Source organism: Maylandia zebra, linkage group LG12 (assembly GCF_041146795.1).
Source record: "Maylandia zebra isolate NMK-2024a linkage group LG12, Mzebra_GT3a, whole genome shotgun sequence".
NCBI classification, from domain to species: Eukaryota; Metazoa; Chordata; class Actinopteri; order Cichliformes; family Cichlidae; genus Maylandia; species Maylandia zebra.
The window spans coordinates 1,163,844-1,186,536 of record NC_135178.1 but is presented as its reverse complement, the minus strand read 5'-3'; the positions used below and the strand labels follow the sequence as shown (position 1 = coordinate 1,186,536).

The 22,693-nt window shown below is 44.5% G+C and overlaps 1 protein-coding gene across 2 annotated transcripts in view; it reads left to right on the top strand.

The window, feature by feature from the left end:
* Positions 1-22,693, top strand: part of pdzd2 (PDZ domain containing 2) — a 96,608-nt gene that overhangs the window by 45,673 nt on the left and 28,242 nt on the right. For both annotated transcript variants that reach the window (XM_024799117.2, XM_076890532.1), the window contains 6 exons: positions 1,641-1,784; positions 2,679-2,778; positions 2,856-2,998; positions 3,273-3,392; positions 19,267-19,381; positions 19,488-19,561. In XM_024799117.2, the coding sequence (XP_024654885.2) occupies positions 1,641-1,784; positions 2,679-2,778; positions 2,856-2,998; positions 3,273-3,392; positions 19,267-19,381; positions 19,488-19,561 (696 nt within the window). The remainder of the gene's footprint in view (positions 1-1,640; positions 1,785-2,678; positions 2,779-2,855; positions 2,999-3,272; positions 3,393-19,266; positions 19,382-19,487; positions 19,562-22,693) is intronic.

The following is a 22,693-nucleotide window of genomic DNA, read 5'->3' as shown; positions in this document are numbered from 1 at the left end:
CAGCACAGAAACAGCTTTAGTGAAGGTTACAAATGATCTTCTTATGGCCTCTGACAGTGGACTCATCTCTGTGCTTGTCCTGCTAGACCTCAGTGCAGCGTTCGATACTGTCGACCATAATATCCTATTAGAGCGATTAGAACACAGACATCACACGGGGATACAAGTCAGAGAACGGTTGCATTACAGAAAAAAAACACTGAAATATACACTACAATGGGAAAGTACAAGAGGAAAAAAAAGAGACCTCTGCTCATGCTGGGCTATAGAGGACAGCGTGAGAACAGGAAACAAAAAAACTCCTCTGCACAGAAAGCACATAAATGTCCACAGCACAACATTATAGAGCACGTGACCAGCAACAGGGTTGGGTAAGGGATAAGGAGTAATCCCAGGCAACACAGCAGCCATCCTGCCACTGCACGGGCACAGACCCGCCTCGTGTTCCCAGGAGGCTACAAGCATCGAAGGCATTGGAAGGGGAGGGGGGATGAGTGAGTGCTTATCAGTGTATATGTATGTGTGTGCGTGTCCATAGTTCAGCTGAGACAGTGTCCTTCGCCCTGCCAGGCTAAGTAAACAGTCTTCCAGCCAACCCAGGTGGCCTTGTAGGGAATGGGAAGAACAGACTAAACACAGTCGTTATCAGGGTGGTGTTGTTCGGCTCCGGCCTTGAGCCCACAGCTGGCGCCGAAGGGGTAGCCGCATTATGATGGTAATTTTTCTTTTGCAAACAACTCGGGAGAATTTCAAGCTGTTTTTAACACTCCGACACTGGTCTCTCAATCTCCCGTTAATAGCTGCGAGTTTCTCCATGGTGTTATTTACCTTCAATTCCATGGTCTTTTCAGTCTTTCGCTCACATAGCAGATTCTGAGACCTCACGACCGCAGCCAACTGATCCGCGATGTAATCCAGCTTCCGCCCAGAGATGTTGTTCCAAGTGGATTCTTCCCTGATGTAATCCAACATACGCTCAGAGGTGTTATTCTGAGTATTCACTGCGGCTGTAAGCGCCTCCAAGCTCTTAACCATGCTGCATTCAGTGAGCCCTTTCTGAGAAGCCGCACCTCGTCCCATCGTTTCAATCCCAGCGGGCAGCCTTGTGGGGGTTTGAACAGCTGGTTCCGCTTTCTTAATTCTCCAATAAATCAGGGCCAAGCCAGCTCCGATCAGCAAGAACCCTGTTATCATGGTTCCGAATAGGTCGATATCTTCAGCGTCCTCGATCGACAGTCCCGCCAGGCACACGATCCTCCATTTCTGGAGGAAATCAGCCATCCTACGTGCTGTTTGTTTGTACTTATGTACTAGCTTAGGCAGTCCTTGCCAAAGTGGGTTAAAATGTCTTGATGCATGCTCAATCATCCAGGTAAGGAAATCCGAAAGGGAAAAGGAAATTTCGGGGTCCCAGATTTAAGCCCTGTGGGAGTGTCCCCCCCCAAGAGGGACATGGACCCCCTAATGATCCTGAAGAAGCTTCTCAGATGTGAGAGGTGAAACGTCTTCAAGCAACTTAAAGAAGTCCAGATGCTTTTCTTTGCAAGCTCCTTAAACTAGTATGACAGTAGTAGGCTGCATTTTTGAAGGTTTTGTAAAAAATAAGGTTTGCATGTACACATCCATTGTTGTCCTTGCAGGAGGATTCAGATGTAGGCTTTGATCCTTTTCCATCCGCCAGTCTGCCAGACCTTGTCAGCACCTGCAGCTCCACTTCATCCCTGTCCCAGGCTGCTCACACCAAGACTTCCAACAGTAGCACCAGTCTGCACAAGTCCTACATGGTACAAACAGATAATATGTAAAGTGAGACAAATCGTTTTTTGACCTCTTGCTGAATTTGAAAGTTTGCTCACTTAGAATAAAAAGTTTTATGGTAGTTTTATTTTCACTGTGAGGGAGAATATCAACCAACATCCAGGAAGACACGATTTGAAACTTATAAATGAATTTGAATGTCACTGAGTCAGTTAGTAGTGACTCCAGTAGTCAATGCTACCAGAGTCAAATGTTACAGCAGCTCATGAGTGAATGAACAGGATATAATTTCTCCCAACACTTGTATGTAGGGTCAGGGCTTTCACCTCAGCACGCAGGCAGTTCTACTGAGTCGTGCTAATGACCTGCTAATTGTATTCAGGTGTGTTGCAGCAGATGGAAAAGTTTCAGAACAGCGGCCCTCGAGGACTGGAGTTTGACAGCTGTGGTTTAGAGAGGTTCTTTCGACAGCACATGTCCAAGATACACGATCATAATTATAATATTTCTGTCTGAGTCAAAATTGAACTGAATTAAATCAGGACCCTGAGAATCAGAAGTGAAACCCCAAATATAACAGTAAACTTAAACACTGCTGCAAAAAAGATGAAATTAGTGTCGCAGAAAAATCATTAATCTGGTGATTTAGCACGCAGCGAGTGCGCTCGGTGCTGCTTTTAATATCTGTGGTGACGGCTGCACTTTACAGTGTTAAAGCTTTGAACTGAAGTGTTAGAGCGTCGAGTGTTACTGTCCCACAGTCTAATAACAGAAACACAGAAATAGCTTTAGTTTTTTGGCAGATCAGTAAAATGTATTTTACTGTCTGAACAAATATTTGTTGTGTGTTCCTTGGTAGGTGCCAAAGGAGTGTCAGATGTTCATAGCTGCTTACAAAGAGCGTGTGCGTGTCCTTGCAGGTTGATAGCCTGGAGAAATTGGAAGAGCAAAGTCAGGAGGAAACAGCCCAAAGATCCTGCTGCGGCCCCACAGCCACGAAGCTGTGCAGCCGACCCCAGGGTTAGTGTTTCACAGAAACACACTGCTCAGTAACAACAACAACAACAACAAGATTTTAAATGTTTCTCTCGACCTAGGAGGGAGCACTCGCCTGGAATCAGTGGGTGAGGATGATGAGCTGTTTGTGGCTAATGGGACGAGCTCCTTTGAAATGGTGGAGAAGCCCGGCCGACGTAAACACTCCCTGCCTCAACAGCTGGACCCGTCTGGAGTGAGACAGGTCAGTCAGTGTCGCAGGTTCTTTCTCCCAGTGTTAGATGAAAAATGGCATGAGCGCTTACCTGAGAAAAATAAATCAGAATGATAGCCTCTTAATGTTGTGTAGCTAGATATACATTAACATAGACCTGTAACGTGTAACAGGAAAAAAGGTATTTTCCTAACGTGTGAAAATGCAAATTATGTCAGAGACTGAGTGAAAGGTCTCATCACTATGTAAATAACTGTTTGGAAATTTATTTGTCAGACTTTGTTTTGCTTCATTCAATTTCCAGGAATATCAGATCATTAAGAAATCAGCTCGCTCCCTGAGCACTGTTCAAGTGGAATCTCCATGGCGACTGGCCCAGCCATCCATTATCTCCAGTATAGTATTAATGAAAGGTCAGGGCAAGGTAAGTGCACTCATTTGGCATGTGTACATGAATAAAGCTTTGAGCCTCTGAAAAGACCCATCTCTCTGCTGTTAATGTGTCCTTACATGATTTGTTAGCATCTGCTTGTGCTGTCTTTCTTCTTAATGATGTAAGTAATGAAAGGGCTCCCACAGTTGGCACAGCCGAAGCAGAGCGGACAGAGACGGATAGATGCAGCATAGACGAACAACAATAATGTTATAAAAGACAGATGAAGAAAATATGTAGACTATACAAAGTAGAACACACACACACAAACATATATATTTATTAATTCCCCTCTCGCGCCTGCGGGCGGTCTATCCTTCAAGCTCGGCCCTCTACCAGAGGCCTGGGAGCGTCCTGCTGTGCAGTATCTTTGCCTGTTTGAATGTTTGACGTGTTGGCCAGTTTGGCCAGTTTGGCCAGTTTGGCTTGTCCATGATGGTTGCTTCTCCTCTCTCTCAGGTACAGCCTCAGGGTGCTGGAGTTGGTGTGAAGCCCTCCATGCATAGTAAAGACCTTCCTTGTCTAGATGCCAGTGGTTTCTGTCTCCTCCTTTAGCCAGCTTATTATCCCAGCAGGTTATAATAGTAGATGCTGTTCGCCTCTATCTGGTTCTTACCATTCAGTGGACTCCTCGGGACTTGCCTTACTTTATATAAGTATATAAGTATAAGTATTTGGTGATTGCAGCTTTCTTAGTGACCTCTTCGTGGCCTCTTCGGTTTTCCTACTTACCTGTAGGGTCCCCAGGTACTTGTAGCTGCCCTCGATGTATGCAATGTTGATCCTCTCAGTTCTGACTACCTTCCCTCTCTTTGATATCATCCGACTACACTTCTCCAGTCCGAATGACATCCCGATGTCATTGCTGTATATCCTGGTGGTGTGGATCAGTGAATCGATGTCTCCTTCACTCCTGGCATACAGCTTGATGTCATCCATGTACAGGAGGTGGCTGACAGCTGCTGCGTTCCGTAGTCAGTATCTGTAGACAGTTTTGTTGATGATCTCACTGAGGGGGGTCAGGCCTATGCAGAACAGCAGTGGGGACAGAGCATCTCCTTGGTAGCTCCCGCACTTAGTGGTGAAATATGAGCTTGAAGTTGGCCTCTAGTGTTGTGCGCCACATCCCCATTGAGTTCCTGATGAAGGCTCTTAGGGTCCTGTTGATCTTGTATAGTTCTCAGCATTCCAGGATCCATGTGTGGGGCATTGAGTTACTGGCTCTCTTGTAGTCAGTCCAGGTAGTGCACGGGTTGGTCAGTCTGGTCTTACAGTCCCAGGCGACTGTTCTGTCTATCAGTAGCTGGTGTGTCACCCTTCTCTTTCATATGAGTGCTGCCAGACAACTTCAACCAGCAGGCGTGAACCATGTCAGGGCCTGGAGCTGTGCAACTCTTCATACTGGAGGCCCGTTCTTGGATGGACCACTGTGATGGTCACTGGATCTTGTTCAGGGAGGTTTGATCTGCTCTTAGATCCAGTGGCCACTGAGCATTGCTGTTATGGGTTGCATCCTTCTCCTGTCTGCTCTGGCTCCAGTTCATGTGAGGCTGTTCTCATATTGTAACTCTCTGGTGTACCTCTTCAAGCTGCTGTCTAAGGCTGTGAGCATTTACTTGGCAGTTTTCAAGGCCTCGGGTATGGACAGCCTGCTGTACTTCTTAGGCGTCCCTTTCTTTATCACACCTTTCTGCAGCTCTGATAGTTGGCTAACTTCATTCTAGATTAGCTCGAGTCTCCTTCTCCATGGAGGGCACTGCTCCTTGCTGCTGTTCGTCTTAAAGCCAAACATCTTTGTGATCCCTGCTGCTGTGCTGTAGATCAGCTTGTTGGCTTCCCTGATGATCCCAGTAAGGACTGCCTGTAATGTTGCATTCACTTCTTCTTGTAGACCTTCAGAGGGGACTTCACGTAGTCTTGGTAGTCAGAAACCTGGACCCTCCCTGACTGTGGTCTAGTTTTCCAGCTTCACCAGGTCAGCTTCTCTTGCACTCAATGCACCTCTCGTGGGCTTGGTACCCAATACAGGTGACAGTGATGACATCTCCCCCTGACCTGAAGCCCTGGTTCCCCTTTGCTGTAGCACTTGTGTTGTACCTCATTAGTTGGGATTAGCAGTTCCTTCTATGGAAGGCTGGAACACGGAGCTACTCTTTGTTTCACCGTCAGTCTGGATGTTGGGTATCAAAGACTCCAGAGGTCCCGCATCCTTTCATGTAACCCTTTCGCTGCGTAGTAACCCAGTTCCCAACAGTTTTAGTTTTTCTTCTCTTAGCTGCAGAGTACTGTCTCAGGATTTAAAAGCATTAAATATAAAAACATTATATTTATTGCTGAAGTTTATCAATTAAAACAAAGACATCGGACACTAATTAAAAACTTTAAACCCTCCTATTCTCCTGCAGAGAGGTCTGAGGGATTTTCTATGTGTTGACCTCTAATCTGCACAAGTTACCGTGGTGATTTATCCCAATAAGAAGTAAATCAGCTTCTTCTTAGAGAAGACCCAGGGTTAACCCTGAGGTTACCAGGATAAACCAGATAGTACAGGGTCCTGTTCCAAATGTAGGAAACTCAGATTTACTGTTCCAGAAAGAGACCTGAACTCTGAGTCAGTTACCAGTGTAACTGAAACCTTAACCTGCTCTCTGGCAGATTTTCATCAACAAACGATGGATGTGTTTCTGACTCGGAGCAAACTGGTTTGTGGAAGTTTATGCACAGGATAAAATCACAATTAGATATTAGTTTGCTGCTTTGTGTACTTAACATGAGCACTTTGACGGTGATTCAGTCATCAGTATAGGACGGAAACAGCGATTAGGTCATTGATTTATAATCAGCTCAGAATAAAATCTTCAGTGTCCATCTTTCTAAAGCTGTGGGTGGTGATGCAGCTCCTCCCGGCACTGCAAACATGTACATAACAAATGTCTCAGTCTCAGAGCTAGCTCAAATAGCTTTTGCGCCCAGGGTCCGTTTGTCCTCAAACATATAATATGTCTTTAGTCTGATCTAATACCTGAATTAATCTAAGACAGTGGGGTAAAAGTAACATTTCTGTGTCTTTTATTAGTTGCTCCCAGGTTCTTAAACTTAGATTTTCCTGCAGTTATTATTATTGTTGTTGTTTTTTGTTTGCTTTCACATCTTTATGAAACATAAAGATGATATTTGAAAAACGTAAATAATTATTTAGGTTTTTATCTTTTATTTCTTGTTTCTAATTAGTGAGCTAATTTCCTCTCAGATGTGGAGGTGCATCTACTTGTCTGCAGTTGTTGCCTTTGAAATGTGATTGAAATCTTATTGAAAGCGTAGAAACACTGTCCATACATTACTCTGCATTCATTCATGTTACAGCATTGTTAGATCACGGTGAGTGTCCTTATTTTATTTAAATTTCTGTTTTTCAAGTCATTTTAGTGACAAGCAAAGTAGTTCTCACTCAGTGACACCGTAAGCTAACAGCTAATAAGCTAACAGCTGACTGAGTTCACCATGGTAACTGAGGCAGACTGCTAAGATGTTAAACTGTAGACAGTGTGTTTAGTCTGACATACATACAGTTTGTTTTTACTGCAGTGCTCTCCGTTGTATATGGAGATAACAGTGTCTAATCTTTTACATTTAAGATGAAGGAGCTAAAGAAAAAATCTGAACTAATGAAAAAAGCTCAGTAATTGTTAGGGAAGTGACATGAGCTGGTTAAAGCAAAGAGAAAGTGGTTTGATCATGTAGAGAAATGGCTGAAATTTATTGGAGGAATATCTTGCTGCTCATTCAGAGCAAATGCTGAGTTCTTCTCTTTCTGAAACAATGTCGCAGTGTTTTTGTTCAGGGAAATATTAAGCAGCCTTTTGAAAGCTAGAATTCTTGTTTTGGACTTGTTATCAGCCTCTTGGAAAAATGTCAAACAGACTACTACTAGAACCCTACAGAGTCCAGACGAGGTGTTTTCTGTTTTTTTTTATTTTATTTCATTTTCTTATTTATGTTAAGTAATAGCTGGACTACAAAACATTTCTGATTTGAGTATCAATGTTAACCAAGAAGGTACTGATCAAAATATTGAAGTTCTGATAAACTTCAACATTATTTTTTTAACGATGATTTATTGATTTTTTTGGAACAATACAAACAGCAACAAATCAGCACAGCCAAATAGAAATAATAAGAAGAGAAGAACTAAACAAATACAGGTACATGAGTTATAGATGTACATGTCTGGCTCAGAATATGTACAGCATTCCACATTTCAAGTCAAGGGAAAGAAAAAAGAAAGAAAAAGGGGAGAGAAAAAAAGTGAATAAAGACATTAATTATTGTGTTTAAAAACAAAATGTGATCCCCTTTATGTAATAGCACAGCAAGGTCACGAGGTAGGTGATCAAGCAAAGGCCGCCATATCCTACAGAATGCATCAATTCAATTCAATTCAGTTTTATTTATATAGCGCCAAATCACAACAAAAGTCGCCTCAAGGCGCTTCATAGATACAGAGAAAAACCCAACAATCATATGACCCCCTATGAGCAGCACTTTGGCGACAGTGGGAAGGAAAAACTCCCTTTTAACAGGAAGAAACCTCCAGCAGAACCAGGCTCAGGGAGGGGCGGGGCCATTTGCTGTGATTGGTTGGGGTGAGAGAAGGAAGACAGGATAAAGACATGCTGTGGAAGAGAGACAGAGATTAATAACAGATATGATTCAATGCAGAGAGGTCTGTTAATACATAGTGAGTGAGAAAGGTGACTGGAAAGGAAAAACTCAATGCATCATGGGAATCCCCGGCAGCCTACGTCTATTGCAGCATAACTAAGGGAGGATTCAGGGTCACCTGGTCCAGCCCTAACTATATGCTTTAGCATATTGTTTATTTTAGCATCACTTTAGCATCACAATTTATGATGGCACTAAGGCGCTCCATTGGCAGCACCTTGAACGTTTCTCTGTACCATTGTGTAACAGTGAGGCGCCGTCTCTGAATCCATTGAAACAGTACACATCGCCTCGCTAAATGTAAAAGTTTACCTAACGAAAGCATCTGCACAGAAGACACAGAGAGCCCTTCTATAGACAGACCCAGAACGAACAGCACAGGGTTCAGTGGGATCGTCTGCTGAAAGATTGAGCGAAGCTCTATAGCAATGTTTTTCCAAAATCTAAAGGACATTGCCATATGCAATGGTAGTAAGTCCCCACATCCGTATTGCACTTTACACAAAGAGGAGAAATCTGAGGATGAATTTTATTTAGAAACTCTGGCGTACGCTGCAGTCTGTGTACGAATCTGTAACGGCTTTCCTGGAGTCGGTTACAGGAAAACAATTTCTTGGCAGATCTAAAAGGTTTGGACCATGCTTCTGCACTAAGCTGAACTTCGAGCAGTCATCAAATATACTAATGCCAATACCTGGAGGGAAAGCTTTATTCCTAATTAGAGGCTGCAGTGCACTAGAGAAACCTCTTCTTCCCATGTGGGCAGCAATATTATGCCAAACCTTAAATGTAGGCATCAAAATAAAATGATTTCTGACACCAAGAGGAAGGTCAGCCAGACCAATAGATAAAAGACAGAGGCGAAAGAGGGTCACAGCACCAAGTATCTACTGGTGGCTCGCCTTGGTATAGAAAGGAACCACCCTGAGATTATTTGTGCGTGGCAAGCCCAGTAATAATATAGAAGGTTATGAAGCGCCTGCCCCCCCTCATCTGTAGGCAGTTGTAAAATCTGTATCTTTTGTCTAGATTTCTTCCCATGCCATATACATTTAGGAAGATATCCCTCAATCTCTGAGAATGTTTTTCTGTTGATCCTGAGAGGCAACATTTATATGGGATATAATATTCTGGGTAAAACATTCATTCTGATTAAACGGGGGGGGTCAAACAAAATTCTACTTTTAAGTTCATCAGTTTAAAAAAAACTTCAGGCAGTCGGTGACCTCAGGTGTTTTAAGTTCTGCTGACTTCTCCAGGTTTACAGTGTAACAGTTAGCTGGATGAAGCTTTAGATGCTGAGCATTGATCATGTGTCGTGTCACAGATCGCTCACGTTGAATGAAGAAAGGCTGTCACGGTTACAGCTTGGAGAAACTGAACTGCGCTAACAACTAAAGTGAGTTTTTAAGTGCAGTTGGAGAACGTGTCAGCATTTTGAAAGCTGATAACAGATCAGCTTTCAGAAACACTAGAAACTGTAAGTGCCAGTCCATTTCTTTACTTGTCATGTTAACAATCCATTCAAATTTGACTGACATCCACCAAGGTCTTGAAGGTTCATCATTTATTGGTTGAAAACTGACAGAAACCTTGTACCCCAGGAACTGTGTACTGTCAGACTGTCATTAGCAGTCGTTTAAAACTACGTGTTATAGCTGTACGATATACATTCTGCTGCCTTTGTTGGTATTGGCAACATTTAGGACATGATACTGGCATATGGGGACTGTAAATATCACATTCTAATATCATTTCACATTTAAACTCTGACCTCACGTTTACATTTTACATCTGCTGTTCTTTACGTTGATGCCAAAATGTGTTATTTTTACTACAAATCTCCTAAAGTACAAACAAAGGACACAAAAATACAGTTCCAGCCTGTGTCATGGTCCTGGGTCTGTGACCCATGTTTCTAGGTTTCCTATGTTCTCATTTAGCATTGTTTAGTTTCCTCATTCTTCCTGCTTTAATCATTTGTATTTCTGGTTGTGAGTTCTTGTTCATTTAGTCTGTTGCTGTTTGTGCCTCCCAATTCAATTCAATTTCTTTATTGTCCCACATGGAGAAATTAGTTTAGCAGCAGGAGGATAACAATAAACAGAACAATACTATAAAATAATAATAACAATAATAATGATAGAAAGTTCAAGGACAATTATTTGCCATTAAGGAGACAAGACGCAGTAGGGATAAAAGAGACCTGGAGTCCTCACAGGTACTCTATAACGGCGGCCGGAAGGCAACAACTCAAACTCACTGTGAAGTGGATGGTTCACACAATTAATAATAGAATGAGCCTTTCTAAGCACATTTCTATTGTAAATGGCCAAAAGTTCATCTTGCCAGCACCCTGAAATTTCGCTAGCAGTTTTTACCAGAAGTCCCAACCGATTCTTGTTCTTCACCGTCAGGTTACCAAACCAGGCAGCGATACAAAAGGACATCACAGATTCGATAAAACTTCTATAAAACAAGGACAATATCTGAGATGAGACATTAAAAGATCTTATTTTCCTTAAAAAGAACAGTCTTTGTTGAACTTTTTTAGTAGTGGCATCAGCATGAGATTCAAAACACAGTTTATGGTCAAGTACCACACCTAGATATTTATAACTCTCAACGATCCCAACATCGGCAGTTTTAATGATAGTGGGTGATGAGCTATAAGAGGACTTCCTAAAATCAATAATCATGTCATTAGTTTTTTCCCTGTGTCTATCATGTCTATCATGTATGTTTAGTTCTGTCTCTGTTCCCCGTGTTCATCCTGTTTTACTTTGAAAGTCTAACGTCCTGTGTTTAGTGTATTGCTTCCTGCCCGTCTCCCTCCCAGTGGTGTTCCCTGTGTGTTTCAACTTCCCTTGTTGGCCCTCTTTGTATTTAAGCCCTTTGTGGTTCTCTGGTTGTTGCTGGATTGTCTGATTCTTACACATGTTACGACCCGTCTAGGGCCAGGCCATAACATGAGCGAGGCACTCGCTTCCCCCCCCAAGACCCAAGCAGTCACACGCAACAAATCCGTTAGATGTGAAGTGATTTATTTACAAGGTGAATAAAGAGAACCAAAACGGGAGTGTCAACACTTCAGGGTGAGCCAAGGCCAAAACAATAAACAAAACAAACCTACACAAATCCCGCACCCCTGACCTCACCAAAATAAAGTCAAAAATAAAGACAGAGTTTGACCTCCTTAACCAACTCAAAAACAGGAGAAAACGGGTGATCAAAATAAACGGCAGCTCACCCCTACCCACTCCACTTCCACAATTTTCGCACGTATACTGCAGCCAGCGGCTACCACAGGACTACTGCTGGGTGATGAGGGGAAATGCGAGGACCTCTCCCGCTGTAGCACTCCAGCCGCCTTTTATTGGGCGGGTCCTCCAGCTGGATCCAATCACGCCGGGGCAGTAAGTCCACGCACCAATCGGAACAGGGCCCTGGCAGAGCTGAATTAACATAGACAAAAACACAGCACCTGCACAAACAAACACACGGACATACAAGTTCGTAACACCCCCTTCCATAAGAATTAAACAATCCTTCTAGTGTTTAATCCTAGACTACAAAATTGCTCTCGACAGGGCGTCCGCGATGACATTTTCCGTCCCTTTCTTATGCCTGATCTGCAGGTTGAAGCCTTGCAAGAGAAGGGACCAACGCATAAGTCTCTGATTTGAGTTCTGCATCTGGGAGAGAAAAACCAATGGGTTATGGTCAGTGAACACTTGAACAGGGATAGAGCTGGATCCGATATACACCTCGAAATGCTGTAGGGCTAACAACAAGGCAAGGGCTTCCTTTTCAATGGTACTGTAATTCATCTGATGTTTGTTGAATTTTTTTGAGAAGTAACAAATTGGGCGATCCACGCCGCAATGGTCTTCCTGCATAAGGACAGCTCCTGCACCAACCGCACTAGCGTCAACCTCGAGCTTGAAAGGGGACATGAAATTCGGGGCCGTAAGAACAGGGGAACTGCACAGTAATGCTTTCGCAGACTCGAAAGCAGTCTGACAAACAGGCGTCCACACAAAAGGCTTCATCGGACTGATCAAATCGGTGAGAGGAACGACGACAGTGGCAAAGTTCTTACAAAACCCTCTATAATAACCACACATTCCTAGAAATCGGCGCAGCGCCCTTCTCGTTTGTGGGACTGGAAACTCAACGATCGCCTGTATTTTCGCGGTCACCGGCAGTATCTGTCCCTGACCCACCTGTTTTCCCAGATATGTGATGGTGGCTCTGCCAAATTCACATTTGGCTAGGTTCAACGTAAGCGAGGCCTCCTGAAAACGGCTGAACACAAGAGAGAGTGTTTGTAAGTGGTCAGACCAGGTGGATGAGTAAATGACAACATCGTCCAGGTAGGCATCGCAGTTATTCACGCCCGCCAGTACTTTGGCCATAAGGCGCTGGAAAGTAGCGGGTGCATTACGCAACCCAAACGGCATAACCGTATACTGGAGAAAATGGTCCGGTGTAACAAAAGCAGATATTTCAGAGGCTCGGGGAGTTAAAGGTACTTGCCAGTAACCTTTTAACAAATCAAGTTTGGTTACAAACGATGCCGATCCCACTCTATCAATACAATCCTCCATTCTAGGAAGAGGAAATGAATCAGGTTTGGTAACAGCGTTAACCTTCCTGTAATCATTACAAAACCGAGGAGTGTTGTCGGATTTTGGTACTAGCACACACGGCGAACTCCATGCGCTGGCGCTCGGAAAGGCTAAACCGTGTTCTAAGAGATAGTCAACTTCCTTCTGCATTATCGCCCTTTTCACTGGGTTCACTCGGTAAGCATGTTGCTTAATCGGTTTATGTCCTTCCACATCAATATCGTGGCACAGGACCGCAGTTTGACGAGGGTGATCAGAAAAAAGTGATAAGTTCTTTTCTATCAGATCAGTGATGTCAGCTCGAGCGGGTTCAGACAGGTGGACTAAATATGTGTCTAAATCATTTAAGATCTCCGAATTTTTCAACCGGCCGCTACCCAGCGCTTCACTTTTCTGGAGTAGCCCGTCATCAGAGGGTTCATAGGGAGAAACAGTACTAGCGGCGCACACTGGAGACGGCGCACCCGAAGGACTCCTCGAGTGAAACGATTTTAACAGATTAATATGACAAACCCTAGACTTTCTCCGGCGGTCTGGGGTCTGGATCACATAATTGTTGTCACTGAGTTTTTGTTCCACCACATATGGGCCAGCGAACTGAGCTGATAAGCTGGACCCTACCACAGGCAACAACACCAACATTTTCTCTCCCGGCTGAAAACTTCTGCAAACAGCCTTTTTATCATAGCGAGTTTTCATCTTAGCTTGCGTATGTGACAGATTCTCTCGAGCTAACTGACATGCAAGGTGAAGCTTTTCCCGAAGTCCGCTAACATAATCCAGAACATTATGCTGAGTTTCAGAAGTTTCTGACAACCACCTCTCCTTCAGAAGGCGGAGGGGACCGCGGACCATGTGTCCAAACACCAGATCCATCGGACTGAATCCCAAGGATTCCTGAGTGGTTTCTCTGACTGCAAACAACAATAACGGCAGACCCTCATCCCATTCTCTATCCGACTCTGCGCAGAACTTGCGCAGCATAGCTTTGAGGGTTTGATGGAATCTTTCCAGAGCACCTTGACTTTCTGGGTGGTATGGACTGGATTTTACATGTTTTATGTGCAACTCCTCCACAACCTGTGCAAACATTTTTGAGGTGAAATTCGTTCCTTGGTCTGTTTGAACAACCTTTGGAAGCCCGAAAGTAGAGAAAAATTTAAGTAGTGCTCTTAGCACCGGTTTTGCTTTCAGCGTGCGTAGTGGAATTGCCTCTGGGTACCTTGTTGCTGAACACATTATTGTAAGTATGTATTGGTGTCCGGATTTGGTTTTTGGCAGGGGACCCACACAGTCCAATATTACTTTTTCAAACGGCTCACCTATTACTGGAATAGGATGTAACGGAGCAGGTGGAATGGGTCTGTTAGGTTTCCCCGCCATCTGACATGTGGTACAGGTACGGCAATATGCCACCACATCAGCTTTCAACCCTGGCCAAAAGAAGTTGCGCAACACCCGATGATATGTTTTGTTCACCCCAAGATGTCCAGCCATGCTGGCATCATGCGCTAAGCTAAGCACCTGCCCTCGATGTGGCTTCGGCACCACCACCTGCGTAGCACCAGGCAAACCACACCGGTCAGAGGACCACCTCCTCATAAGAACTCCATCTCGCAAAAAATAAGAAGTGGGTGATTCACTTCCTGCACTCTTAGCTGCAGATAGAAAACAGGGAGCCAGTGATGAGTCATTCTGCTGAGCGGTTATCAATGCATCCCTATTCAATTTCTCATCCAGCTCTGGCATCAGTTTCATCACATCGCTTTTTGTTCTGTCACTCTCATGGCTGGGAGATATTCTCCCGTCTGGCGTCGCCATAAACGTGTCAGCAACATCCATAACGTCATCAAATTTGCGTGACTGCGCACGAGTGATTGCACAAACAGGAAACACATTTGACAAAGGGGCGACAACCTCAGTGACAGAAGAAATAGGCGTTTCCACCACTTCAGGCGGTGGGAAAACTGTCCCACCAGCCAAGTCATTTCCTAAAATAAACGAAACCCCTTTAATCGGCAACTGGGAACTCACCGCAACTTTGACATGCCCCGTTTTCACGGGCGAATGTAAATGGACTTTGTGTAACGGCGCCCGAAGAACGCTCATCTTAATTCCCCAAACCAACACATCCAAATCACAAGCAGTTTTATCTGACAATGGTAGTACACTATCCAACATAAACGACTGATGCGCACCTGTGTCCCGAAGAATAGTAACAGGCACTTTGTCCCCCTCTTCTCCCGTCACAGAAACAAAGCCTTTCATGATGAACGGTTTAAAACGTGGCTCTATTTCTGCATCCACATGGTGCAAATCACGGGTGAGAGTGGAATGCGATTTAGGCAAAGGGACAACTTTGATGAGACCTACGCCCGCTGGATTTCTAGAGCCTTTGCGCTGCTCTTTCCTCCGGAGCGCAGGACAGACAGCGATTAGATGTCCGGGTCCGCGACAATAAAAACAGTCGCGATTAACACCATCCTCCTGTCTATCTTTCAGTCCTATCTTTGGTGACTTTATCTTCCTTTCCTGTCCCACCCTAATATTCTGTGAGACAGCGGCTGAAAATATAGTTTTGTGGGTGAGAGTAAACTCATCAGCCATCACTGCCGCTTTAGCAAGTGAGGGCACCTTTTGCTCATTCAGATAAATAACTACTTGGTCCGGCAAACATTTTTTGAATTCCTCTAACAAAAGAAGCTCTTTCAGCCCCTCGAAATCCTGTGCTTTACTGGCCTGCAACCATCGTTCAAACAGGCGACTTTTTTCACGGGCAAACTCCACAAATGTCTGATTGGCGGTTTTTTCACACTTCCTAAATTTTTGACGGTAGGCTTCTGGGACGAGCTCATATGCCTGCAACACAGTCTTCTTCATGACGTCATAATCCAGGCTATCTTCAATTGATAAACTGGTACACACCTCCTGGGCTTTGCCAACCAATTTGCATTGTAACAGCAGCGGCCAAAATTCCTTCGGCCAACTTAACGCGGCCGCTATACGCTCAAAAGCGTTAAAATAGGAATCCACTTCGGCCTCACGAAACGGGGGAACCAGTTTAACGTGTTTGGTGATGTCAAAACCTGTCGGGACCGCGGTGGACGTACTAGGATGACTAGAGGCAGATGTGGAGGGCTTTCGCTCCAGCTCCAAAGCTCTGACACGGAGGTGCATTGCTTGTACCTCAAGCTCTTTAGCACGGGCTTCCACCTCCCTAATACGGAGGGTCAAACGGAGATCTTCCGTAGACCGCCCCGCCAGGGGTTCCCCGGCCGTACCAGACTCAGCTACTTCAGGCTTCGCCCCAGCAGCATCAGAGTCCGCCTCGGCTGTGTCAGAGCCCGCCTCAGCCGCATCAGAGTCCGCCTCGGCTGGTAGCACGTTAACAGGCCCTTTGGCATCCGACCCCGGCTCAGCCTCCGGAGCCACCTTCACACCCCCGCCATCAGGCTGCTCTACAGCTGCCTGCGGGGCAGGAAGAACGCCTCGCTCCACCAACTCGGCACACAAAGCGTCCCTAACCACCGCTTTGCGGGCACCATAGGACACTTGAACATCATAACAACTAGCAATGATAAGCAAATCCGCTTTCCTGCACTTCACAATTCTATCCCACGAAGGCGAAGTAACAAAATCATCCAAAGAAAACTCCATAATTCCACACACCTACCACCCCCACACCCAAGAAAACCGCCAACAGACCAAACACACGCAAAAACCCACAGAAAAAGGCAGAGGACGAGCCCCCAATTCATGTTACGACCCGTCTAGGGCCAGGCCATAACATGAGCGAGGCACTCGCTTCCCCCCCCAAGACCCAAGCAGTCACACGCAACAAATCCGTTAGATGTGAAGTGATTTATTTACAAGGTGAATAAAGAGAACCAAAACGGGAGTGTCAACACTTCAGGGTGAGCCAAGGCCAAAACAATAAACAAAACAAACCTACACAAATCCCGCACCCCTGACCTCACCAAAATAAAGTCAAAAATAAAGACAGAGTTTGACCTCCTTAACCAACTCAAAAACAGGAGAAAACGGGTGATCAAAATAAACGGCAGCTCACCCCTACCCACTCCACTTCCACAATTTTCGCACGTATACTGCAGCCAGCGGCTACCACAGGACTACTGCTGGGTGATGAGGGGAAATGCGAGGACCTCTCCCGCTGTAGCACTCCAGCCGCCTTTTATTGGGCGGGTCCTCCAGCTGGATCCAATCACGCCGGGGCAGTAAGTCCACGCACCAATCGGAACAGGGCCCTGGCAGAGCTGAATTAACATAGACAAAAACACAGCACCTGCACAAACAAACACACGGACATACAAGTTCGTAACACACATCTCTTGTCTATGCCCCCAGAGCACTCAAAGCACATTGTACAACATGCCACATTCACCCATTCACACAAGCATTTTCTTCGATGCTTTTCAGTGCTTCCTAGCTAACAGTCACACACATTCACACTCCCATGGATGCATCGGAGAGCAACTTGGGGTTAGTGTCTTCTTTTTGCTGTCCTCTTGGACCGAGAGGCTATCATTGTCCAAGAGGACAGGCATGCACATGCAAATCCAGACCATCTTAGACTGCAGCAGGCTTGCAAAAGTACATTTACCTTAGAGACACTGTTGTACCAATTCATATGAGGCAGGGCTGGTGAAACTGATCTAGTAGCTTGACGCGTCTACAGTAGAGTCACACCCATACCCACACCTCGTCTCGGAACAGAGGACGCCATCATCTACCTGCTCAATCGTGTCTACACCCATCTGGACCAGCCGGCGAGCACTGTGAGGGTCATGTTTTTTGACTTTTCCAGTGCTTTCAACACCATCAGGCCGACCCTCCTGGGTGATAAGTTAGCAGCGATGCAGGTGGATGCTTCTCTGGTGTCCTGGATTGTTGATTACCTGACAGGAAGACCACAATATGTACGTCTCCCACAGTGTGTGTCTGACAAGGTGATCAGCAACACAGGGGCACCACAGGGGACTGTCCTCTCCCCCTTCCTCTTCACCCTCTACACCACAGACTTCAGCCACTGCACAGAGACCTGCCATCTTCAGAAGTTTTCTGATGACTCTGCGGTGGTTGGATGCATCAGCAGGGATGATGAGACAGAGTACCGGGCTGTGGTCGACTCCTTTGTCACGTGGTGTGAGCAGAATCATCTGCAGCTCAACGTGGCAAAGACCAAGGAACTGATCGTGGACTTCAGGAAGACCAGGAAACACTTGACCCCTGTTTCAATCCAGGGGGTCAGTGTTGACATTGTGGAGGACTATAAATACCTTGGAGTACACATTGACAATAAACTGGACTGGGCTAAAAACACCACAGCACTTTACAGGAAGGGCCAGAGTCGTCTCTATTTTTTGAGGCGACTGAGGTCCTTCAACATCTGTCAGAAAATGCTGAGGATTTTCTATGAGTCTGTGGTGGCCAGTGCGATCCTCTATGCTGTTGCATGCTGGGGGAGCAGGCTGAGGGTCGCAGATGCCAACAGACTTAATAAACTAATCCGTAAGGCCAGCAATGTTGTGGGGATGGAGCTGGACTCCCTCAAGGTGGTGTCGGAGAGGCGGATGCTGTCCAAGATAAAGACAATGTTGGATAACACCTCCCACCCACTCCATGACATGCTGGTCAGTCACAGGAGCACGTTCAGTGAGAGACTGAGATTACCGAAAAGCACCACTGAACGACACAGGAAATCATTCCTGCCTGTGGCCATCTCCCTGTACAACGCATCCACTTAACACACTGTTTGCTGCTACAGCTACACATGTTTCTTTTCCAACTATTTATTTATAAATGACTTATGTATGTATGTATGTATATATATGTATATATTGTACTATTCTTAGTTAGCGTATTGTCTGTCTTGTCTTAATGTTGGTTTAAAATGGAGCACTGTAACAAAAAATAATTTCCCCCAGGGATCAATAAAGTATTCTGATTCTGATTCTGATTCTGATACAACAGTGCTGTCAGGCCTACTGCTCTCTGTTTGGTGGACTTCACTTTCAACCCTTCTGTTCCGTACTCGCTTGTGGAGTTGTGAAGTCTTCCTGTGGCTGGACAGCAGGTGGCAGGGTTTAGCCCGCAGCCAAAACCATAAGCAGTGCTTTGTCACAAAGGCCCTTTGCAGTATGTGGCTGCAGGATCTTCTGACTGTGTTTACTTCCATAAGCTTTTCAAAGTAAACCCACATTGTGCAGTCGACTGTCATCCTGTAGTAGAGACTGACCTCTGACCTGTGTTACATCATTGTTATCAACTGAAACATTTTACATTCACACTTTACTTTGTTAATGATGTTTTCACTGCAACTTTCAATATATCTGGTAGGAACTTCTACCGACCTTGATATCTATGTAAGGAGAAAAGAAACCTATGCATGGCGATACATCTAAATGTGCGCTGTCATGTGTCACTACTAAAAGCTGTGATGATAACACTGAACCCTTGGTTCCTGCTGTTCTGCCTGACTCCAACTCCCACAGGGCCTTGGGTTCAGTATTGTTGGTGGGCAGGACTCAGCACGTGGTCAGATGGGCATCTTTGTCAGGACAATATTCCCCCACGGTGCTGCGGCAGCTGATGGACGGCTGAAGGAGGGTATTACTTCCTGTTCATTCTGTGTTACTGACTTGGAAGGAAAAGCTTGGCAGCACCTGGCAGAGATCATTACCTACTAACGGTGATTTTATGCCTCCCCACACAGGAGACGAGATTCTGGAGGTGAACGGAGAGTCTCTGCAAGGACTCACACACCAACAGGCCATCCAAATCTTCAAGGTTGGCTTTCAGCGTTTATATTTCATCAACAATGTAAAGAATGTTAAACTTGAACTGTTGTCTCCTCCTGATGGTGGTGAGAGTAATTACACCAATGCCACTGACGTCTGTATCCAGCTGCTGACATTATGCTGTAATCTGCTTGAACTATTGCAGTTTTTGTAGATTGCTTCTGTACACAGTTATCGTGGTGTACAACTTCAAAATGACTAGATACCCGAGTGTTACTGTGGGATACTGTGAGCGAAAGCAGAAGCGAAGCGACTGTGAGTAGAGCAGGTGAACAATGACGTTCAAACCCCGTCCCAAATGTCCTCTGCCCTGTCGCTGTGACTTTAACTCGCTCACATTTGTTAAAAGTGCAGGAGTCATTGACAAAGAACACTATTATAAAAAACCTCCTCTGCATTTTCCCAAACTTTACGACAAAGTTTAAATGAGGGATTTTTGCTTTTTCTTATTTTAGTGCATGTTGTTAGGCTGCTGTGCTTCATTTGCATGACATTGTCCCTTAATGATAATAAGGAGCCCCTCTCTCTGCCTGTCTGTAAAACCTGTCTGTAGTGAATCTCATTGATGTGTTTTGTCCTCTTATAAAGTTACAAACAAAAGATTTGTCTGATTTTTAGATTATCGTTAAAACCCCATTTTTAAAAGTATGTAATGTGTTACTAAAACGGTTGATTTTTGACATTTGCAGACTTTGTGACATGGTGTTGTATTTATAAAAGAGTGTAGCTGTTCTGTAGTTGATGGAATGAGCTGACAGGTCAGAACAGGCCCGTCTTCAGCACAGAGCTGCGTTCGTGAAACTCTGACATCACAATATTACACCTTTTATTTGGGGGTCACTGTGAGAGCATACACTGTCCTCTGTGAAAGAAATTGTTGTTCAGCAGAACAACAAAAGTGAATATCAAGTAGGAAAATCCTAAATTTATGGAATTCCCCTTGTAGTCTTGACATTTCTTTGGCTGTTTCCTGTTGTCAGGATGCACCTTTGTTAGTTTGTTTTCTCAGTCCTGGTCCACATTTCCAAAGACATCATCCCAGCACAGCTGATAAGTTCCACACTCACGCACATGCTTCTGTTAACGCTGGTCTAATAAACTTTAGCTGGCAACGTTAAAACTGAGTGTGACAAAACATTTGTTTGGACAGAAATGATTTAAAATGATTTAAAAACTCTCAAAGAGCACCTGGAACACCTTCATAAAGCCTCAAAAGCACTTTAAAATAAAAATTAGTTGAAAGTCTGGCCTCATATGCTAGTATCCTAACAAATTTCCCACGTGTGGGACTAATAAAGGTTATCTTATCTTATCTTATAAAGAAATGATGGGTCGGCCAAGACCTCTGCATAACTTAAGAGTTCAAGGAAATCTAAAGAATAAATGTTAAGTACAGAAAAACTGAATGGCGTGCTCATAAATCAGTGAACAGGTACCAACCCAGCAAACAGCAAACCAATGAGAAATGAAATTCCACCAGTCTCAGAAATAACATCTTAAACATGTTAACATCGTAATATTCAAGGTGTCTGTAAATTTTTATCCATCTATATACAGTTTTTATATTTTTAGGTTTACCAACGAAAGCCATCAAAAGAAGGTGAAATTCATTCAATTCAGTTTTACGTAAATCAAAACAGTGACCTCAGTGTGCTTCGTATTATAAAATATAGACTCTACAATAATACTGAGAAAATTACCAATAGCCAACAATCCAAGTCAAAAAGAAGAAAGTGCCATCAACCCAGTGTAAGGGGTGTGTTTTTACACCCCAAGGGAAGGAGGGGGGACTCCCAACGGGGGAGCGAGTGGCATGGGTGAGTGAGTGAGGGGGGGGGCAAGGAGGGGACAAGGGACATCGAGGGGGGGGGGGGGGGGTGAGTGAGGGACACACAGGGAGAGAGGGGGAGGAGCAATGTTCCCTCTAAGCTGCGCGCATGCGCAATTGCGCACTGCTGGCAGGTCTCTGCGCACAAAAAAGAAAACTAACCTGAACTGAAATTAACATTAAAACTTTAACAATCCTGTTCTGCATGTTAGTCAGTGACTGGCTGCTCCCGTATGGGATCAGAACGATGCCACCTTATCCCACAGTCCAGCCAATGATGCGATTCACATTCGTATATACGCAGCTGATCAACGTGGTTGTCAGGCTATGACAGTGTCCTTATGTGCCGACACCGGTGTTTTAGCAAAGCGGCTGATGTGGAGTGAAGCCACGTTAATGACAACGTGGACAACCATTGGAGATGTGAGCAGGACAGACGAACAACTGACGGGAAAAGTGTGGACTTTATACCAGTTTTTAAATTGAGTTGATCGGCCACATAAAACCAGAGTTATGATAAAAATATCTGCAATGTTTGATTTTCTTCCTGAATACTGTCGTTGTTTATATTTACTGCAGGAAGAAACGGTAAAAACGGCGTTTTATAAGGAAAACGCTCGAAAGCATGTGAGCAAAAACAAAACCAAAACTCCCAGCCTTTCCTATTGGTCGAAAAATGTACCATGTGGACCAATCAAAACATGGCATTTAGTTGTTAAGAAACGGGGGGAAGTTTTAGAAGTGACGGCGTGTTTGAGATGTGAGAGATTTGCGACGTTTAGTGCAAATCTTGTGTAGTTAGTGTGTAGTTAGTGTGTAGTGTAGTCAATAGTTTTGTGTGTGTCAGAACAATGAGGCGCCTGCTGAGTGTTACAGGTGTTACAGCAGTGATACATCTGCTGCTGTCAGGCCTGCAGGTATCAGGCTGTTGTTCTCCTTCATCTCATAGTGGACAAAAATTATTTTTTGGAGCGGCACAAATAATTTTGTGTGGCATCAGATTTGATGCAGAACAGCTGATTGTTCTGTAAATAGTTTGAAATGTTTATTTTAAAAAACGCCTTGGCTGCATTTTTAGGTAAACAGCTGCAAAAAACTTTGTTGTTTGCATTACTCAGTTACTTTTTTGAAGAAGTAACTATATAATTAATTGCCCAACATTGGTCATTATTTACTGTATTTTGCAGACAGAGAGTTACAGACTCTCTCCCAGACCACAGACTCATAATACAAGTCAGAGCAAAAAAAAATAAAAAAGAAAGTTGTGTTTTCAAAATTGGAGTTCAAGTTATT